Below are 22,006 nucleotides of genomic sequence, written 5' to 3'. Positions count from 1 at the left end.
GCACAACTCTGGGTAGGCCTGTCCCCTTGATCCACAGCCTGTATTCTTTGCCCTCTAATTGGGCCATGGCTCAAGGAAGGCCAGACCAAGACTTGTGTATGTTGGAACTAGAATCCCTTTGCCTAAGTCTTACTCAGAATATGCCTCATTGAGATAAAATTTAAAGAGAGTTGATGGAGATGAATGCTGCATTTCATTTATGATTAAATGTTTTCATTTCTTCTTTTTTTACAGAAATAACCAAAAATGGATCAGGTATGGTATTTTAATTGTATCAGCTGTTAGATACAGTGGCCAACGACACTGTGGACTGACCACAGCAGAATATTCTGATGGAGTGGGTGGGACCCTGGTAATTGGGAGTTAGCAATGGCAAGGGAACAGAGAGAAGATTCTGCAGGAAAAGAATAGTTTCTGGTATATGTCAATTATTTGGTCTTTACAGTTCTATTCCACTCTCCCTTGAGGTCTAGAATCATGAAGAAATAGACACAGATTCATGAATAAGTCAATCGGTAGTATATGTTTTATCCAAGTACCGTCAGAGACTTGACAAAAATAAAATGTATTTTTTCATGGTATCATAATCAGATCATATTATAGTTATAGTCTGTGTTGGCTCTTTCTTAATAAAACATGTCATTCAATGTAGGTGACTTTTTTAATGGTCATTCATCCTCTGGTGATTTGGACACAAAAAATCCACTCTTTGGCTTTGGCTCTGGTACAACGGAAGAGACTGAACACAAAAGAGAACGCCGGGACACTGGAAGTTCAGCATCAGAAAACGCAAAAGCAGGTATTGTTACAGAAAAAATACTTTGCTTAGGAAGCTACGGCCTTCTTTTTTTTTATTTCAAATAAGTTGATAATGTTCATTTTATTTGAAGGCATAGTCTTAGTAGTGGTCATGAAGACTTTAAAGGCACTAATTCCAGTGCCAACGAGAATGATGAATTCTGTCTTGGGAGAATTTTAGCAAAGATGTGTACATGAAATTAATTGTTTTCCTGGTAATTTTTAATTTTCTCATGCTATCATTATACTTTTTATGATTACTATAAAGATCATTCATTTTCATTATATTTTTTCACTTTATAAATTAGTAACTTAAAATGCCTCCTGGAGCCAAATATTGTGTAGAGTCTTTTCACTAAGGTTTCTGTTTCCAACCACCATTTATCTTCTACATCAGGATGCTCTCTTTAAGTTACACAAGTGGCTGAATAGTTTTACAAAGCAGAGTTTCTATATGGTTTGTAGCTGGGAATTTGTTTTTGGTTGTAGGGGGAGAAAGTAAATTTGTTTAGACGAGGCATTTCTGCTCTGGTTCAATGCATTTCTTCCTTCAGGCCTATTCAAACTTTGTACTTGTCTGGTCCCTGAAATCTCTGTAGTTTGTGCCCCTACAAAAGTGAGGAAAAAATGAGATTCGGTGAAGAAAATTATTTTATGTTAAAACTTAGTATTTTTGTACACACCTCAAAAAAATAGAAACTGCTTTGGATGTAGGAGTGGGGTTGCAGCATCTTTCGGAAGGACACAAAATTTTCTATTTTTCCAGCCACCTGTTTTGTGATTGAGAAACTCAGTCTGACTAAGGAGTTATGGCAGATATATTCGCTCTTACTTTATAATACTGGCATGAAAAGTTAGCAAAACTTCATCATCAATGGCTCAAAGCTTTACTTTTCTTATGGAAAGCTGTAACGTAGACTTTCTTCAAGCAATTGTGCATAGATTAATTTCTTAATGATGGAATGCAACTTTTCTCTGGTAGCGACTGTATTTTGTGCCTGGTAAATGAAACCAGTTCGGCAGGTGGTGTTGCCAACAGTGTCTCTGATGGCATGAAATGTGGTGGTACTTCTTCAACTCAAGTTGAAGTTGATAGGGATCCATCTGACTGAAATGAATTTGATGTGAATTTAGTACATGGACTAGCTGGCTCTGATTCTGCTGCTGGGGAAACAAGTACTTTCATTTGTTCTTAGTTTCTCCTTTTGAAAAAACATCAATTAGCAAAGCAGAGTGTTTAGTTCTTAAAGGATCTATGTTATCTTCAACAGAAATTGGCAGCGTATACACTTTAGTGAAGAGGCAGATAGATTTATGGTTTTTATTGAATGACCTGAGACCTGGGAGGAAGAGGCCTAGTTTCTATTTCCAGTCTTCCACACTAATCTCCTTATTCCTAAGTTTTATCATCTGGAACAAAAAAAAAATTGAGGCTGATGTTTCTGTATGATGTTTATGATGCTACATGTTGAAATTTTACTCATTATTTGGTTTGTTTTTTTTTTTTAAAGAATGCCAGGAAAAAATAAATTTATAAAAGTGTGGATAATTAGCATTTTATATTCAGAAATAAGAGCCAGTGAAGGAAGTAAGGATCAGGAAAGTGTAGTAACTTTAGATATTAAGTCAGAGTGATTTTCTTTAAAAGATGTGGACGTTGGTAGCATCAGGAAGAACAGCAAGGAGTTTGTTGGTGGTAAATCCACAGGCCTTGTTACTCATGACAGCGACTTGTGAACTTTGAATCAGAAAGTACTAGTAAAAAATGCAAGTGTTTTTTATTCTTTGTGGCTCCTAATACTATTATAATTTTCCAGTAAGTGGAGGCATTTTGCCTATTGATTTTGGAGTTGGCAGTGAAAAGGAAAGTGAATTAGAATTCAGTTTTGGTGATTTTGGCTCCTGTTGGGTTGGTATCAGTGGTCTTGAACAAAAAGGCTTTGGTGAAAATAAAATAATGTTCCCATGATCTAGATGTTACTATTCAGGGTTTTTTTGTGTGTTATAAGTAAAGAATTATAAGATGTGTTTAAGTATTCTCTGGTGACAATTTTTAAAAAATTCATCAGGTAGCACCAACATAGTAGCAGTGGATTTTGATTTTGATTTGGGGACATCCAAACAAAAGGATTAGAAATCAGTAAAGCTGATAAGAGTGAAATTAGCAGCAGTGCACCTGCTGGGGGCAAAACCATTGTCCTTCTAAGACTTATTCCAGAAAACTCAGAATTAATAAAATAGTTAGTTGGTAATATAATTAACTAGTCGGTTAAAATATCTTTAATACCTTTTATCAGAAAACAAATTAATTTAGCCTAATTAAATCAGTCTAAATCTAGTAAAAATCATTTTACTATGTAAAATTATATACCTAGAGTAACCTAATCATTTTGTGCCTCCTGAGTAGCTGGACTACAGGTGTAGGCTACCACACCTGGCTAATTATTTTTTCCTTTTGTACAGACAGGGTCTCACTTTGTTGTCCAGGCTAGTCTTAAACTCCTGGCCTCAAGCAATCCTTCCACCACAGCCTCCTAAAGTTCCGGGATTACAGGACTAAATCACTGTACTTGGTCTAATTTTTACTGTTATTTTACAATGTATTCTAGAATTCTGACTTTCTAATCATCGTAAATAAATATGAAAGCTAAGCCATGGGAAACAGGTCTCGCAACATCCTTTCCAGTATCACAAGTATGTGCACCAACCACTAAGGCCAATTTCATCCAATTCATTTAATCCAGAAGCACCAACACCAAGTCCAGCTGTAAAACAATTCAGAATTGGAGCCAGTTTGGTTGAAACTGGGGTGGGAAACCTGAGACTCTGTCTATTTAACCTTTTTCTTTTTCTGTGGATATGCTTAGAATAATCGAATGGAGAAATTAACTTGGTGCCAGTTAATTTGGTGTCAAGACATTTACTTCCATCACTCCAGCAGGTTGTTGGGTTGACAATATAACTTTTTCTCATACATCTCCCCATGGTCTAAGTCTGCTCGCATTAGCATCGCAGAACTTAGATCCACAGTTTATTCATTACATATTTTAAAAATCATTTTACTATGTAAAATTATACACAGAGACTGACCTAATCATTTTGTATCACAAGGTATCACAAGATCATCTGAATATAGTACATCTGGACCACTCAATATTCCAGGTAATTTGATTTATGACTTTAAGTGTTTAAAAGACACACACACACAATGTTGAGACATTCTGTTGATTATTGATTTACTAGGACTTGATATTATTGTATTTCTCATCTTGAGTTTTCAAGTGCTTCTTTTGGGGTACTGAAGTTTAGATGACCAACCAGGTATTTAAAACAATTTCATGAAGATGGAGATTAAATCCATTTTAAGGGAATTTGAATAAAACATAGTGTAAGTTCTCCTTTTATTATTTTAGACATATTATTTTTTAAATACTCTTGTAAATATAAACTTGGAATTCAATCTATTTCCACTCAGTTTGAGTGCAGACAACCTGTATTAAAGAGAAGTGGCTTCAAGTCACAATCAATAGCATCATGGAAAATATTTTAAAATCCCATCAAAATATCCACTTTTGTTACTGTTGTTGCTGTTCTGTCCTGCTTTCTTTTAGCCCTTTGCTCTAATATTTCATATAAGTTTACTTGTTTACATTAAAGTGTCAGTGGAAATAAACAATTGCAGAAAACAAAGTATAGAAATTTTTTTCTTTGATCGGGAGAGTTATATCTTCCTCATATAGGTGTATAGATATTGAATTACTAGTATTAGACAGTAGACTGATTGAATAAAATATGCTCGGGACTGTTAGCTTCTGGCACAAAGGGGCATGCAGTGTTTTACTTTTGAAGATGAAATAATCATTCTGCAGAAGATGCAGCACTTATTAGTAATTGTACGTGACCCCAGGTGAATAAGCTTTTGATAAATGTTGAACATACATACTATGGGTAACTTTTTGCAGAAACAATATAGACCACAGAGATAATCATGTAGGGGACTTGGACAAATTCCAGGTCTCACAAAGTCAAGTTATATATTCAGGATGAAGAAATTTACTGATAGTCCTCAATACCAACTTCTAAATTCTCATGTAGAAGTTTCAATGTTTTGTATATCTAAAATAAATGTCTTAAAATTTAAATTATCTATGCATTGTGTTGAATAGAAAAAGGATCCCATATTCCAGAAGCAACTCCAAAATATTCAGAAACAAATGCAATTATTGGTGAGTAAAAACAGTTCTGTATCCACCCATATTTTTATGTCCAAGCCAGTACCTAATGAGGGTACAAAGTAACCAGAATTTGAAATTAGCTTAAATTAATTTGCCCATCATCTGTTTAATCATTGCACATTTGAATGACATCACATTTGTACTATTTTTCTTCAAAAATATATATGTATAAATGTATATACCCACATAATACACACAAACATATATACGTGCATAGATCTATTCATGTTTATATATACATAGACAAATAATATGATTCTGCACACTCATTCAATACAAATGGTCCCTCAGATGACATTATAAAAACTACCTCTAGAAAAAGCAAAACAGTCAAGAAAACAAACCACAACACCCCTCCACAGATCCCTCCCCATGTTAGAGATGATTTCTGTTTTCTTGTGGGACAAGATGTTTTTATTCTTGCTTAGTTGTAGCCAGAATAGCCAATTTGGGGATACTCCAAAGAAGTACTCAGGTGTTACCTTGAGTGTATTTTTGTGATAGTAAGAGAAAAAAAAAAAAAGACTGATTTAAGGTCGTGGCTGTAAAAATACAACCTTTCAGTGATTTTTCTCCTCTTGGGATACAAAAGCTTTAACAAATAGAACTAGAAAGTATATTCTAAATAATTCTGAACACTTTTCTCTGGATATTTTGTAGGTGAAGCTTCTACTTGGGACAAAGGATCATATAAAGCTTTCAATGGCCGAATCTTTTCCTTCGAATCTCAATGCACGTACACTTTCTGCCGTCACTGTGTCGAATCTGGAGGAGATTTCAATATTGAGATCAAACGAAACAATGATAGCGAGATCGAAAAAATAGCAGTTCTGATTGACAACAATGACGTCTCTATTTTTGGTGATACTACTTTAGTTAATGGAGAAAGGTAAATGCTAGAGAGTTTTGGGGAAAAGCTGTGGAATTCCTTGATATAATCTGAGCAGGAGAAAAAGAAAAAATTAAATCAAAAAGAGATGGTTCTCTTTTCCTATTTTGATATTTGTACTGATACCTATAACAAATTGAACAGGAGTTCAATAAATGTCTAAGACTTGGCTATGTTTGGAATTGTAAGATAGTGTATTTATTCCTATAAAAAGGTAAAAAAAAAAATAGAGTATTTCTGTTGTTTGACTATTTTGAGTATCTAGATTCTGGGCAACATGCATATTCAATAAAACAGATAACAGACTATTTCAATTTTCACTGGTGTGTTTAACACTAAATATAAATTTCAGGTTTTACAAATTAGTGACTAAAGAAATTGAAACTTTTAGGCCATTAGTAGTAGTAGTAGTAGTATTTGAGACAGAGTCTCACATGGTCACCTTTGGTAGAGTGCCATGGTGACTTAGCTCACAGCAATCTCAAACTCTTGGGTTCAAGTAATCCTCTTGCCTCTGCCTCCCTAGTAGCTGGGACGACAGGCGCCCCCCAGAACACATGGCTATTTTTTAGAGATGAGGGTCTTGCTCTGGCTCAGGCTGGTCTAGAACCTGTGAGCTGAGGCAATTCACCCACCTCGGCCTCCCAAATACTGGCCTTAAGCCATTGTTTTTAGAAGAAGCAATTCCTATCTAGAAAGGTTGGCATATTTGAAACTTTCCAGCATAAGAAGATGAATATTCCTTGTAATCCTGTAAACATTTCAAATTATTTGATCATTTTTTTCTGACACTGAACCAATGTTTCACTTTGGTCATTTCTGCAAAGCCCTAAGAATCTGTTAATTGTTCCTCACAAGATCTTCCAATATTACAAAAAGCCATTGTTTCTCTTTTTCTGAAATAAGAAAAAATTAACATTTATAACACAATATTATTTGTAATATACCAAATATAGAAACATGAATTACCAGAAATGCGTGCTGCAATAGTACTATTCTAACCTTTTAATGTACTTATATTTTATATTTTTCAGTGTACAGATACCATATAATAATAAATTGATTCACATTAAAAAATATGGAGAATATAATGTCCTGAATAGCCGTAGAGGAATCCTGTCTTTAACGTGGGACAAAAATAACAAACTCTCAGTAAGTAAATCAATGACATTCTTATACTCTTGTGCATTTTGTCCTTTAGTTTAAGTTATGAAAACAATATAAGGAAAGTAAGAACTAAGGTTTCTTGAGAAATCTCTATGTATTAGTCACAATATGTGGAGGAAGCATTATCATATTTAATGCATGTCACAATACACTCAAATACTTACGGTTAAATTGCAAATGATAACCTTATCCTACAAATGACAGACCTCAGGAAATGCAGGCTAAGAAAAGTTAAGTAACCTTTCCAAAGACATATAATTAGTAAACGGTTGAATCAGGAACTATTCCACATTCTAGAGGCAGATCATTAAGAAAATGCCCCTTAGTACATTTCTATGTAACCAGCTTAATTAAAACTGAATATTTTTGGTTTGGGTAAATTAGGTTTTGAGATATTGTCAATATTTTATAAACATATGAATGTAATTTTTCTTTTTAAAGCTTACTCTTCACAAGCAATATCCAACTTGTGGTCTTTGTGGCAATTTCAATAACACCCCAGGTAAGATTTCCATGGCTTATGCCTAAGAAAATTGCTTCCCAAAAGAAAATTTGGAATTCAAATACTTTTTCATATTTTGGTAAATCTACTAACAATTTGCCTTTGTCTAAAGAATGAGAAATTGTTAAAGTGCAAAAAATATATGTATGTTGTCAAGTCCATATGAAATTGAAAATATTGTACATATTATAAAGAATAACATGAACCAAAAAATGTTTTCTTTTTAAGGGTCAGATATTAATGAGCACCTTGCCAATAGTAAAATTCCTGGTGATTGTCCCAATGCTGTCAGTAAAAGCCATGAAGTTTGTGAAGATGGAGTACAGGTATAAAATTTATATTTCATTTGGTATAGATTTCAGTAATATTTCTCTTGGTTTCTTTTTGAAATAAATTTTATTGTATACATTCAAGGTAGACAACATGATATTCTTGGGATATCTATAGATAGTGACAAGGTTATTAAATGGAAGCAAATTAACATATCTGGCATCTTGCAATTACCCATATTTTTTTTTTTTTTTTGCGGAAAAGCAGCTAAATCTACTCATTTAACATGAATATCATATACAGTAAATTTCATTACCTATAGTTGTCACAGTGTACCTTATACCTCCAGAATCTTTAGCCTTCGTATCTGCTACTTTTTATCCACTAGCTGGACTGTATCTCCCTATTTCTTCCACCCAACCCATGTTAGTAATCACTGTTTTGTTCTCTATTTCTCTCTACTTTTTTTTTTTAATTCTATGTATAAGTGAGATTAGACAATATTTTCCCTTCTGTGTCTGGTTTATTTCACTCAGCATTATGTCCTCTAGGCTCATCGTTGGCAAATGACAAGATCTCATTCTTATTTAGGGCTAAGTAATAGTCCATCATATGTATTAGTATGTATACACACTTTCTTTATCCATTCATCTATTGATAAATGGTTAGGTTGCTTCTGCATTTTGGCAATTGCAAATAATGCTGCAATGATCATAAGAGTACAGATATCTTTACAGGCCGTGACTTCATTTTCTTAGGCTATATGCCCAGAAGAGGGATTGTTGGGTCATATGGTAGTTGTATTTTTTATTTCTTTAGAAACCTCCATACTGTTTTCCATAATGGCTATACCAATTTACATCCCCTCCAACAGTGTACATGAGTTTCCTGTTGTTCATACCCTTGCCAAAATTTTTTATCTTTTGATTATTTGATAACAGTCATCTAAATGAGCTTGAGGTAATAGCTGATTATGATTTTGACCTGCATTTCCCTGATGATTAATGATATTTCACATACCTGTTAATGATTTTTATGTCTTCTTTTGAGAAATGTCAGTTCAGGTCTTTTGCCTATTTGGGGGGTTCTTTGTCCACTATTGAGTTTTATGTGTTCTTTATAAATTTTGGCTTTTAAACCTCTATTAGATATAGAGTTTATAAATAGTTTTTCTCAATTTGTAGGCCTCTATTTTATTTTGTTGATTGTTTTTCTTTTTCTATGCAGAAACTACTTAGTTTGAATCGGTTCTACTTGTGCATTTCCGCTTTTGTGGCCTGAGCTTATGGTGTGATATCCAAACTATCATTGCCAAGGTCAACGCACAGTACCTTTCCCTCTATGTCCCTTAGACAAAGGCAAAGTTACTGGTTCTATATTTTCTGGTCTTAAATATAGGTCTTTTATCCATTTGGCATTGATTTTTGTGTATGGTACAAGATAAAGGTCTGATTTCATTCTTTTGGATGTGGAAATCCAGTTTTCCCCACACCTTTTTTGGAAGAAACTGTCCTTTCCCCATGGTGACCTCTTGGTGCTCTTGTCAAAAATTAGTTGACAATGTATTTATAGATTTATTTCTGGGCTATCTTTTCTGCTCCAGTGATCTGTCTATATGCCTGTACTTATGCCATGACCCTACTGTTTTTATCACCGGGGCTTTGTAGGCCTTGGTTTCAATTTAGGTAGCCATCATTCTCTAGTAAGAACTCATATGTTATTCTCAAAATTCTTCACTTGCTTTCTCTCTAACATCTCTGACATCTGTTTTTCAGCTTTAGTCTAGCTGTGCATGCTAAAATGTTTTTCCCTAAAACATTATGGTATTTACTTCTATCAGTGTAACTGTTCTAGTTTCCTTTGCATAGTGTTAATGTTTTCGTTTCTCTGTAAACTGATTCACTTCACCTACCATTACGGGAATCTCTTGATGGAAACTGACTCAACTCTTCTCAGTGTGGAAATACACGTACTTTGTCCCACTCCCTTACTTTTGCCCGAGATGTCCAATCTCAATTGTTATCCCCCATATCCTTTATCTTCTTTTTGAAAACATTACAAATAATTTTTGACCACAACCCTTGAAAACAGTCAGCATTTACTATGAGTTTTTGCACAAATGTAATTCTATTATGTTAAATTCGATGGACTGCATCCATTTGGTGACTAAATGAATGTCCAAATATCCCTATTTCAATCTACAGCAGAATTCTCTAGATCAAAAGATGCCTGGATAGTATTAATAGAAGAGACTTTTGCCTTACTGACCCTGGATGTTGTATTTTTATCTTTTTATATACTTGCGAATCAAATTAAGCTGTGGTGTTTTATCATCTGCCACCTTCCTTGTGAAACCCAACTTGATCTTTGCAGTTGGCATTGCCTTCTGTTTCCTATGTTACCATATGCTGCACATTCACACTTATTTACACTGTGAAACTCACTGGCACTTATTAATATATTAATAAGATGTCATCCATAAAAACTGCCCATGTTTTTCTCAGATGTTCCCTATACAATTATGAGTTATGTGATAACAAGGACTGCATTTAATCTGTTGTGGTAACTGTATAATATTTGAGAACCTATTTCTGGTTGCTCAAAATGTTCTTTGAATGAATACATAAATTTATGTTAAAGCCATACTAAGGACCAACATATGTATAAGATGTTGTTTTAAGCCCAGAGCACAACAAATTATATTTCTTGCCCTAAAATAACCTATAATCTAGTAAGAAAGATGCATGAAGGATAATAGATGAAGAAAATAATCTTTGGAGGTTTTATTTCACTTAACTTTATACCTTATTTAGAGAATGCTATAAGCCTTCTTGAGCCCAATTGGTTCAAATTATGCATTTGTTTGCCAGTAGCTTTTGTGTTTCTCTGAAAACAAGTTGTTAAAATAGAAAACATCTATATGGTAGCTGAACTATGTTGAAATTTGAATTTTTTTGGTTACATAATATGTATCTTTACTTCCTTTACCAACATATAACAAATACAGTTATGCTGTTTCCAGACCAAAACACACATGGCTCCCACCAGGAAAAGACAGAGTCCCTCGATTTTATGGTCATCTGCTTGCTCATCAAGGATAAGTAGATTGACAGTTAAAGGGACAAGATTTCTGTCTGTTGTGCTGTTCCCTCAGTTACCATCCCAATCTTTAGCATTGATTAATCTTCCCTCTCTTCCTTTCACCCCTTCCATTTCTTAAGTTCTAAAATTCATAGAACTTTAGGGGCATTTTGGATAAGGTGACCTACAACAATTTTTGAAGTCATTTTATAGCAATCCACAAGGCCAAAAGCATTCTTTCAAGAGTAACTTCATCAACTATCATATATTGGAAATGCCCACTGAATGAATGAACGTCCAAATATCCCTATTTCAATCTACAGCAAAATTCTCAAGATCAAAAGATGCCTGGATAGTATTAATAGAAGAGACTTTGTCCACCAACTCTCCTTGTCAAAGCTACAGGATATTATGCAAAAACAAAACAAACTTGTACACTTGTCTCTTTAAAAAAGAAGTTCACCTTGAGCCAGCTCAGTGTGTAATTCTACCACTCTGGGTAACCGAGGTGGGTGGATCACCGGAGCTTAGGAATTTCGAGATCTCCCTGAGCAAGAGTGAGACCCCATCTCTACTAAATATAGAAAAATGAGCTGAGCATTGTGGCAGGTGCCTGTAGTGCCAGCTGCTCAGGAATCTAAGGCAAGAGGATCACTTGAGCCCAGGAGTTTGAGGTTGCTGTGAGCTATGACGCCATGGGCAGTCTACCCAGGGCAATGGAGTGAGACTCTGTATCAAAGAAAAAAAGTTCATCTTATTGCTTGTTTAAATTATTTTTTTATTGCTCATTTTATTAAAACATCGTGTTTTATTTTGTAGTATTGTAGCAAAATTATTGGAACCTACTTTGAGAAATGTGGAAAAGTTGCCCCTTTATCCTATGACTATAAAATGATCTGCATTGATGACTACTGCCGAACAGGAGACAAAAAATCTACATGCGACACATATTCAGAATTGTCCCGCCTCTGTGCCTCAGATGGTCCTGGCATCTTCGAATCCTGGCGAAGTGATTCTGATGCAGTTTGTGGTAGGTTTTTACCTTTACTGGAGATTACAAATCTGTAAGTTTATACAGCACTATAAACTATGTGTTAACAAAATCTCAACAGATTCTAAGCTTTGGAAGGGATCTTAGAGACGGTGATGTCTTGTCTCCCACATGTATAAAACTGAGGCTTGTTTTTGTGACAAGGTTTGCCTCAAGTCACAGCACTTTGTGTTAAGATATTAATTGTGGGAGGTAGAACAAGATGGCAGCCGAGTAACAGCTTCCCTGCAACTGGGCACAGTGAGTCTGGGGAGATAAGACTCCAGGCATCTCTGGCTGGTGGGATCTGCCTATAATCATCCCTTTGAGGATACAGGGAGTCAGAAAGGGACTTCTGGATCCCAAGAGGAAGACAAAAACAGTGGAAAACTGGCAAATGGTTGCGTGTATTCGATTGATCTAATCCCACCGGCAGCTGTAAGTACAAGCAGCAGTGAGACTGCAAACCGGAAAGGCCTTACCTGTGAACTGTTCTGGTGTTTTTGGACTTGCCACTCAGCTGAACTGCCTTGGGGAGAGCTTGAGCAGGAGTGCAGAGAACTTTGGGCATTGTCTAGGGCTCCAGACTGAGCTGCTGAGCCGGACGGAGCTAATAGTGTTCAGCTGTGGGCTGCAGGGAGCCATTGTGAGAGAACTGCCCTGGCAAGCTCCACCCTCAGGGTCACAGAGCAAGGATCCGGCAGGAGCTAGTAACCTATTGACTGAGCAGCCTAAAGGTGCGGACTAAACTGCCTTACAGCCTTAACCCTCATGGGCAGAGTGAGACCAGTTTTGGCACACTGGAGCCTCGGGCTGTTGCCCTGGGTAGAGTGCTGTGGTGTCACAGCTCATAGCAACCTCAAACTCCTGGGCTTGGTACCACCTGGACCTCCATAAGAGCTGTGCCACGACCCCCGAACCGTGACCCGCACCCACCAGGCCTCTGCATGCCCTGACCAGGAACCGCGGGAGCCGTGCAACCCTGCATCCTCCCTCCTGTACCCTCCTTGCCTCCACACCGGCCCATACATCTGGCCAGGGACTCTGGTAGTCACGTGCCCTCCAGAGCCCTCCCTGCCTCTGTGCAGAGCCCTTCTAGTGGCCAGAGTCTGCTAGAGCCTTGGTCTCCCTGTGCCAAAGTCACTGGCTGCCAGGCACTCCCAGAACTGTGCGCACCACCTCCCGCCCTATTGCTGGATCCGGGTGTGTCACACTCTGGAGCTGCTTCCACAACCAGAACTCCCTGGCTGGGGCAGCCCCAGAGGAACTATACAGGGTCACTCCCTACAAAGATCCAGCAACAATAGAGTGATCCTGCTGGGGTCTAAACTTGGAGAGACGTCTCCCCAACTCTGAGGATGGCCAGAGGCAACAGTGAAAAACAATCATGAGGCAAAATCAACAGAAAAACTCTGGCAATATGAATAATCAAAGTAGATCAACTCCCTCAAGGATCAATGGGGCAGACACAGCACAATATCCCATGCACAAACAAATAGCTGAGATGTCAGAAATCGAATTCAAAATCTGGATAGCAAACAAGATCGAATTAGAATCCCAAGCAGTAACCCAAAAGATACCTCAAGAATTCAACGAATTCAAGGACCAAATGACCAAAGATTTTGACACATTGAGACAAGAAGTTGCAACCCTCAAAGATCTGAGAAACACAGTAGAATCCCTCAGAATGGAGCAAGCAGAAGAAAGGATTTCTGACATTGAAGACAAAGCTTTTGAATACTCCCAAACTTTCAAAGAGGAAGAGAAATGGAGGGCAAAAACAGATCACTCTCTCAGCTCTGGGATAATTCGAAGAAAACTAATATTCCTCTTATAGGGATCCCCAAAAGCGACGAAGTGGCTTCACAAGGCACAGAGTCTCTTCTCCATGAGATTATGAAGGAGAACTTTCCAGACATGCCAAGAGATTCTGAAATTCAGATAGCAGACAGTTTCAGAACTTCAGCACAACTCAACTCAAATAAGACATCCCCCAGATAAATCATAATCAATTTCACTAAAGTTAATGTGAAGGAGAAAATTATGAAAGCAGCCATATGAAACAAAACCATCACCTACAAGGGCAAGAATATTAGAATAACTGCAGATCTCTCTGCTGAAACCTTTCAAGCTAGAAGAGGATGGTCATCAATTTTGTAATCTCCTAAAACAAAATAACTTTCAACCCAGGATCCTGTACCCAGCTAAACTGAGTTTCATTTATGACGGAGAAATTAAATACTTCAATGACATTCACATGTTGAAGAAATTTGCCACAACTAAACCAGCTCTCCAGGATATTTTCGGACCTATCCTCCATAAAGACCAGCGTAATCCTACACCATAAAAGTAAACCCATTCAGAAAATTTTGATCAAATTCCAACTTGCACAGTCGCAAAAGGATTAAAAATGTCCACCGGGCTCTCGAAAGGCTTATCAATATTCTCAATTAATGTGAATGGTTTAAACTGTCCTCTAAAGAGGCACAGGTTGGCTGACTGGATACAAAAACTCAAGCCAGATATCTGCTACATACAAGAATCGCATCTTACCTTAAAAGACAAATATAGACTCAAAGTGAAGGGATGGTCATCTATACTCTAGGCAAATGGAAAGCAGTAAAAAGCAGGCATTGCAATCCTATTCGCAGACACAATAGGCTTTAAACCAACTGAAATAAGGAAGGATAACGATGGACACTTCATATTTGTTAAAGGTAATACTCAATATGATGAGATTTCAATTATTAATATTTATGCACCCAACCAGAACACACCTCAATTTATAAGAGAAACTCTAACAGACATGAGCAACTTGATTTCCTCCAGTTCCATAGTAGTTGGAGATTTTAACACCCCTTTAGTAGTGCTGGATAGATCCTCCAAAAAGAAGCTAAGCAAATAAATTTTAGATTTAAACTTAACCGTTCAACATCTGGACTTAACAGACATCTACAGAACATTTCATCCCAACAAAACTGAATACACATTCTTCTCATCAGCCCATGGATCATACTCCAAAATCTCTAATTTCATCAATCAGAAATGGTTACGAAATAACAACAGACCCCTCAGAAATTCAAAAAATCCTTAAAACTCTACTCTCAGAAATATGAAAATCTGAAAGAAATCAACCAATACCTGGAAGTATGCCACCTACCAAGACATAGCCAGAATGAACTGGAAATGTTGAACAGGCCTATATCAAGTTCTGAAATAGCATCAACTATACAAAATCTCCCTAAAAAGAAAAGCCCAGGACCAAATGCCTTTATGTCAGAATTCTACCAAACCTTTAATGAAGAACTAGTACCTATATTACTAAACCTCTTCCAAAATATAGAAAAAGTAGGAATATTACACAACACATTCTACGAAGGAAACATCACCTTGATCCCCAAACCAGGAAAAGACCCAACAAGAAAAGAAAATTATGAACCAATATCACTAATGAATATCGCTGCTAAAATACTCAATAAGATCCTAACAAACAGAATCCAACAACATATCAAAAAAATTATACACCACGACCAAGTGGGATTTATCCCAGGTCTCATGGCTCGTTCAATGTACGTAAATCTATAAATGTAGTTCAACACATAAACAAACTTAAAAATAAGGACCATATAATTCTTTCAATTGATGCAGAAAAAGCTTTTGATAATATCCAGCATCCCTTCATGATCAGAACACTTAAGAAAATTGGTATAGAAGGCACATTTCTTAAACTAATAGAGGCCATCTACAGCAAACCCACAGCCAATATCGTATTGAGTGGAGTTAAATTGAAATCATTTCCACTTAGATCAGGAACCAGGCAAGGTTGCCCATTGTCTCCATTGCTCTTTAACATTGTAATGGAAGTTTTAGACATTGCAATTAGGGAGGAAAAGGTGATCAAGGGTATCCACATAGGGTCAGAAGATTTCAAACTTTCACTCTTCGCAGATGACATGATCGTGTATCTGGAAAAGACTAGGATTCTACTACAAAACTTTTAGAAGTGATCAAGGAATACAGCAATGTCTAAGGCTACAAAATCAACACCCATAAATCTGTAGCCTTAATATATACCAACAATAACCAAGCCAAAAAAATAGTCAAGGACTCTATTCCTTTCACAGTAGTGCCAAAGAAGATGAAATATTTGGGAGTATACCTAACAAAGGACATGAAAGATCTCTACAAAGAGAACTATGAAACTTTAAGAAAAGAAATAGCTGAAGATGTTAACAAATGGAAAAACATACCATGCTCATGGCTGGGAAGAATCAACATTGTTAAAATGTCTATACTACCATTGTTAAAATGTCTATACTATAAAATGCAATATACAATTTTAATGCAATTCCTATTAAAGCTCCATCATCATATTTTAAAGATATCGAAAAAATAATACTTCATTTTATATGGAATCAGAAAAAAACCTCGAATAGCCAAAACATTACTCAGCAATAAAAACACAGCAGGAGGAATCACGCTACCAAACCTGAAACTGTACTATAAATTGGTAGTGATCAAAACAGCATGGTATTGGCACAAAAACTGAGAAGTAGATGTCTGGAACAGAATAGAGAACCAAGAGATGAATCCAGCTACTTACCATTATTTGATCTTTGACAAGCCAATTCAAAACATTCAGGGGGGAAAAGATTCCCTATTTAACAAATGGTGCCGGGTGAACTGGCTGGCAACCTGTAGAAGATTGAAACTGGACCCACACCTTTCACCATTAACTATTCATCAAACTGAAAAGCTTCTGCACAACCAAGAACATAGTAAGTAAAGCAAGCAAACAGCCCTCAGAATGGGAGAAAATATTTGCAGGTTATACCTCCAATAAAGGTCTAATAACCAGAATCCACAGAGAACTCAAACATATTAGCAAGAAAAGAACACATGATCCCATCTCAGGGTGGGCAAGGGACTTGAAGGGAAACCTCTCTAAAGAAGACAGATGCATGATCTACAAACACATGAAAAAAAGCTCATCATCCTTAATCTTCAGAGAAATGCAAATCAAAACTACTTTGAGATATTACCTAATTCCAGTAAGAGTAGCCCACATAACAAAATCCCAAAACCAGAGATGTTGGTGTGGATGTGGAGAAAAGGGCACACTTCTACAGTGCTGGTGGGAATGCGCACTAATACGTTCCTTCTGGAAGGATGTTTGGAGAATACTTAGAGACCTAAAAATAGACCTGCCATTTGATCCTGTAATTCCTTTACTAGGTTTATACCCAGAAGACCAAAAATCACAATATAACAAAGACATCTGTTCCCATGAATGGACTAGCAAATTGTGGTACATGTATACCATGGAATATTATGCAGCCTTAAAGAAAGATGGAGACTTTACCTCTTTCATGTTTACATGGATGGAGCTGGAACATATTCTTCTTAGCAAAGTATCTCAGGAATGGAATAAAGAGTATCAAATGTATTCAGCCCTACTATGAAGCTAAATTATAGCTTTCACGTGAAGGCTTTAACCCAACTATAGCACAAGACTATGAGGAAAGGGCCAAGGAAGGGGAAGGGAGGGGGGAGGTTAGGGTGGAGGGAGTGTAATGGGTGGGACCACACCTACGGTGCATCTTAGAATGGGTACAGGTGAAACTTACTAAAGGCAGAATACAAATGTCTACTTACAATAACTAAGAAAATGCCATGAAGGCTACGTTGAACAGTTTGATGAGAATATTTCAGATTGTATATGAAACCAGCACATTGTATCCCTTGATTGCACTAATGTACACAGCTATGATTTAACAATAAAAAAAAAAAAAGATGTTAATTGTGCAGGGTGGCACCTGTATCTCAGTGGGTTGGGCACCAGCCACATACACTAAGGCAGGTGGGTTCAAACCCGGCCCGGGTCTTCTAAACAATAATGAGAACCACAACAACAACAAAAATAGCCAGGCATTGTGGCAGGTGCCTGTAGTCCTAGCTATTTGGGAGGCTGAGGCAAGAGAATCGCTTAAGCCTAAGAGTTTGAGGTTGCTGAGAGCTGTTATGCTACGGCACTCTACTGAGGGTGACATATTGAGACTCTGCCTCAAAAAAAAAAAATATTAATTGTACAATTTGTAGAGATCACAATCTGTAACAATCATGGGGAAAAAAGAATGAATTCTACAAAAATTATTGGAAAATGTACCAAATGTATACTGATTAGAACTACAATTTTTTTTGCAGAAAGGTTATTAAATCATAAATACGAGCTTCATGCAAATTTCATATAAATAACTTCCACTTACGCTTAGGCCAATCCTCATAATACAAACGGAGTATAGATTTCAACTTAAGTTGAAACTAAATTATATAAAAATACATCTCCTCCTTAATGCAATTGCATATTGTATCCTAAAACGATATATGGGAAAGTGACATGATTTAGTTATATTGAGTATTTTCAAAGACTAACATATCTTGCAAATCAAAGAGTCCCTTTAGAAAAGCTCCTCCCATTCATCCCCCTCTGATTTACTGCGCACATTTCTGTATTTTTTCCAGAAAAACCTAGTTGCCCAGAGCAACACATCTACAGAGAATGTGGCCCCTCCAACCCTGCAACGTGTTCTAACGTGGCCCCATTCCAAGACAGCGAGTGTGTGAGTGGCTGTGCCTGCCCAGAAGGTGAGCGCCTGTGAGAGTATTGACGTTCAAAAGCAAAGCGGGACTCAACTCTTGTCAGAGTGGTGACTTATTTGTAACAAGACATTTCAATAACTCAACTGTTCCTAATCTCTCCTCCTAGCAAACTGCAGAGGAGGGTTGGAGTGAATTTTAAAGCCAGCGAGTATTTCCATCTCTACAGGCTCTGTTGTTCCATAAAATATTCTCTGGTCTGGTCCTACACTGAGCTCCACAGGACTGTGCTTTGTGGGAGCAGTAACTAAGGCTCAGAAAACTGTTGTCTACCCTCTCGCCAATTCCTAAATGAGGAGTAATTTAACAACAAATTACCATTTTCGGTGCATGTTTTTACACTAGAACTGTTTCAAGTGATTTTACAAAACGCTGCTGTATAATTTGCCGATGTTTATATGACTTTGAGATTAACCTTACACAACGTATTCTAGGCTATCTATTGGATGATATTGGACAGAAAGGAAAATGTGTGTTGAAGGCTGAATGTCCCTGTGAAGCCAATGGAAAAGTGTATCAGTCTGGAGAAGTCCGAGAAGGCCCCTGTGGCTCTCAGTGGTATGTGTGGACTTCTCATTCACATTTTATTGATGCTGAAGCAGCACCAACATTTTTATCTAATTTGCATGAAAAGACTAAGCTAACTCTTAAAATTTTCAGAAATAAAATGCAATCTCATTGCATATTCTCTTGCAGATGTTAGTAATATATCCTTTTATTTTGAAGAAGGCTTGTTCTGTATTTTATTAAAATTATGAGCTTTCTGTATATCTTTTAAAAATAATGTTATTCACTAACTAAAATAGTGTTTTGAATAAACTACTTGGTAGTCACAGCAATAGAACAAAGTATAATACAAGAGTTTGTTTTCAATAATGAAAGTACCATGATGCTGACTCTGTCAATAATGTGCAGTAAAATAATTTCAAATAGACTCAGCGCCCATAGTTCAGTGAGTAGGGTGCTGGCCACATACACTGAAGGTGGTGGGTTCGAGCCCTGCCAGGGTCTGATAAACAAGAATGAACACCCCAACCAAAGAATAGCTGGGTGTTGTGGTGGGCGCCTATGGTCCCAGCTACTCGGGAGACTGAGGCAATAAAATCACTTAAGCCCAAGAGTTTGAGGTTGTGAGCTGTGACGCCATGGCACTATACCAAAGGCGACATAGTGAAACTGTTTCAAAAAATAATAATAATAATTTCAAATAATTTTTCTGTGCAGCTAGATTGGTGAAGATAAGTAATATCTGGATTAAATTTTAATGCACCGAAAGTTAGAGCAGATTACTTTTCTATTACTTGAACAGTCAACTTGAGTCTTCCTTTTGAGTTTAACAACAATAGAAGGACCAGGGAGATTTCCCCATTTTTCATTATAGTTTTTCTCTGAAACTCCAAATTTTCTTCATGAGTACAAAGAACTTTTCTAAAAATGTGTTACGTCCTTGTAGAACAATATCTGGCCAGGTGAAAAGAATTATTTTTTCTCTAAATAAAAATAATTATTATTTTGGTAACAACATAATGACTATGAATAACAATAACTATAATTTATTAAATGTCTATGACAACACTGTCCAAGAGAAATATAATGTGGGCCACAGATGTGACCACGTATATAATTAAACATTTTTTGTTGACACATTTTGAAGAAGTAAAAGGAAGCCAAGTGCAAAGAATTGTGCATTTTGTATAATCCAATATTTTCAAAATATTATTTCAAGGTAAAATTAATATGAAATGACAGATTTTATAAATTTTTCATTCTTTCTTCAAAATCTGTGTGTATTTTGTATTTGTGGCAGATCTCAGTGTAAACTAGCTACATTTCAAAACCTCAATATCTGAACGTCTCTGCACAGTTTTGGACAGATCTGTCTACTATGTGGCTTATAGCTGGTGTTTTAATACTGTTAATGAAATATGTTCTATTTAAACAAACTCCTGAAATCCAGCTTATGGTTTTTAAATGTTTGATTCATGTGAAGTTATCATTTTAGTCAACAGAATTCAAAATTGTTTTCAAATCTTTAATAACAGTCCCATACCAATGTTGGGGAGGCTGTCAGGAACTGACCCACATGCAACAGTTTACTTTTCGTGTGTTGGGTTGTCTCGCTTGCTTGTCCACCTTAACCAGATGTACAAAAGCTGCTACGGCTTCAGTGGGGTCAGTTCCTGACTTCCTTCCCCCCCTTTGGTAAAAAGTGACAGGGTCTCCCATCTTAGCTTCCTGAGCAGCTGGGACTACAGGTGTGTGCCCCCACATCTAGCTAATTATTAAAATTTTTTTTGAGATGGGATCTTACTATATTGCCTAGGCTGTTCTTGAACTCCTGGCCTTAAGGGCCTCCTGTCTCAGTCTCCCAAAGTGCTGAGATTACGGGCATGAGCCACCATGCCTGGCCTAGAATGCAAGTCTTTTAAAATACCAGGATCCCACCATCAATGAGAGATTTTATCAGAGCTGAGATATTAAGTGGGGAATGACAACAGAATGATAAAGCTTAACCAAATATTATTATTTTTTAATGTGATTTTTTTCACCAGAGAGAAGCACAATTGATTACCTTTAATGTAACTGTTGAATTTTAATTTTTACAGCACATGCCAAGAAGCAAAGTGGTCCTGCACGGAAGCATTATGCCCTGGAAGATGTAAGGTGGAAGGGAGTTCACTTACTACCTTTGATGGTATCAAATATAACCATCCTGGAAACTGTGACTTCTTGGCCATTCATGTATGTAATAGCCTACAATACTCGAGAAAACTGCTATAGATACCAAGCTATTTCTTAATCAGTTTAAAACACAATCATCTTCACCTTAAATTGCTATTTAAAGAAATGATCCCACCAGTTAATGGGTATAAATTTCAGTATCTGTTTTCTGTCACATATTGGTGTTGACAGTATGACTTATCAGTAATAAATCAATATTACCTGGACGCCTTGGAAATTCATTGCAAAAAAGCACCCTAACACATAAAACCCTCTTTATTCACAAATAATTCTCTCTATATATTGGAAAATTATTTTGTTATATTCTCCTCTGCATGGGTTCACCACTGCTTCAATTACAACAATATTTTCCATTCCATAAAGCATATTTCTCTTTCATAATTCTCTTACATTTATTTTTGGTTTACATAATACAATAGTGCCAGTATGATAGAGGCTATCCCTATATTTAAATTCTTGTTAGTACTAAAATTTTTATTAATGTGAATTGATATGAAGGATTGAAGGATTGATTCCATTTAGCAGCTTGTGTCACTAGTCAACATGAGAATTAGCAATTGCATTTAATTGTCCTGGTGGGAAATGACCATGAGCAGAAGGTTTGAATCCTGAAGTGAGAGATGCTGTTAATATCC

General features: G+C 36.6%; 1 protein-coding gene across 1 annotated transcript in view; it reads left to right on the top strand.

The window, feature by feature from the left end:
• The window catches only part of MUC19 (mucin 19, oligomeric), a 157,878-nt gene that overhangs the window by 22,294 nt on the left and 113,578 nt on the right, over window positions 1-22,006 (top strand). Inside the window, 12 exon segments of the mRNA XM_053556581.1 lie at window positions 235-255; window positions 653-799; window positions 3,910-3,960; window positions 4,965-5,024; window positions 5,694-5,922; window positions 6,957-7,074; window positions 7,531-7,591; window positions 7,820-7,917; window positions 11,762-11,972; window positions 18,495-18,617; window positions 19,064-19,187; window positions 21,236-21,371. Of these exon segments, the coding sequence (XP_053412556.1) occupies window positions 235-255; window positions 653-799; window positions 3,910-3,960; window positions 4,965-5,024; window positions 5,694-5,922; window positions 6,957-7,074; window positions 7,531-7,591; window positions 7,820-7,917; window positions 11,762-11,972; window positions 18,495-18,617; window positions 19,064-19,187; window positions 21,236-21,371 (1,379 nt within the window).

Source organism: Nycticebus coucang, chromosome 12 (assembly GCF_027406575.1).
Source record: "Nycticebus coucang isolate mNycCou1 chromosome 12, mNycCou1.pri, whole genome shotgun sequence".
In the NCBI taxonomy this organism is placed as follows: Eukaryota; Metazoa; Chordata; class Mammalia; order Primates; family Lorisidae; genus Nycticebus; species Nycticebus coucang.
Note: the sequence above shows the minus strand (reverse complement) of the source record. Positions and strands in the feature narration are given on the sequence as shown.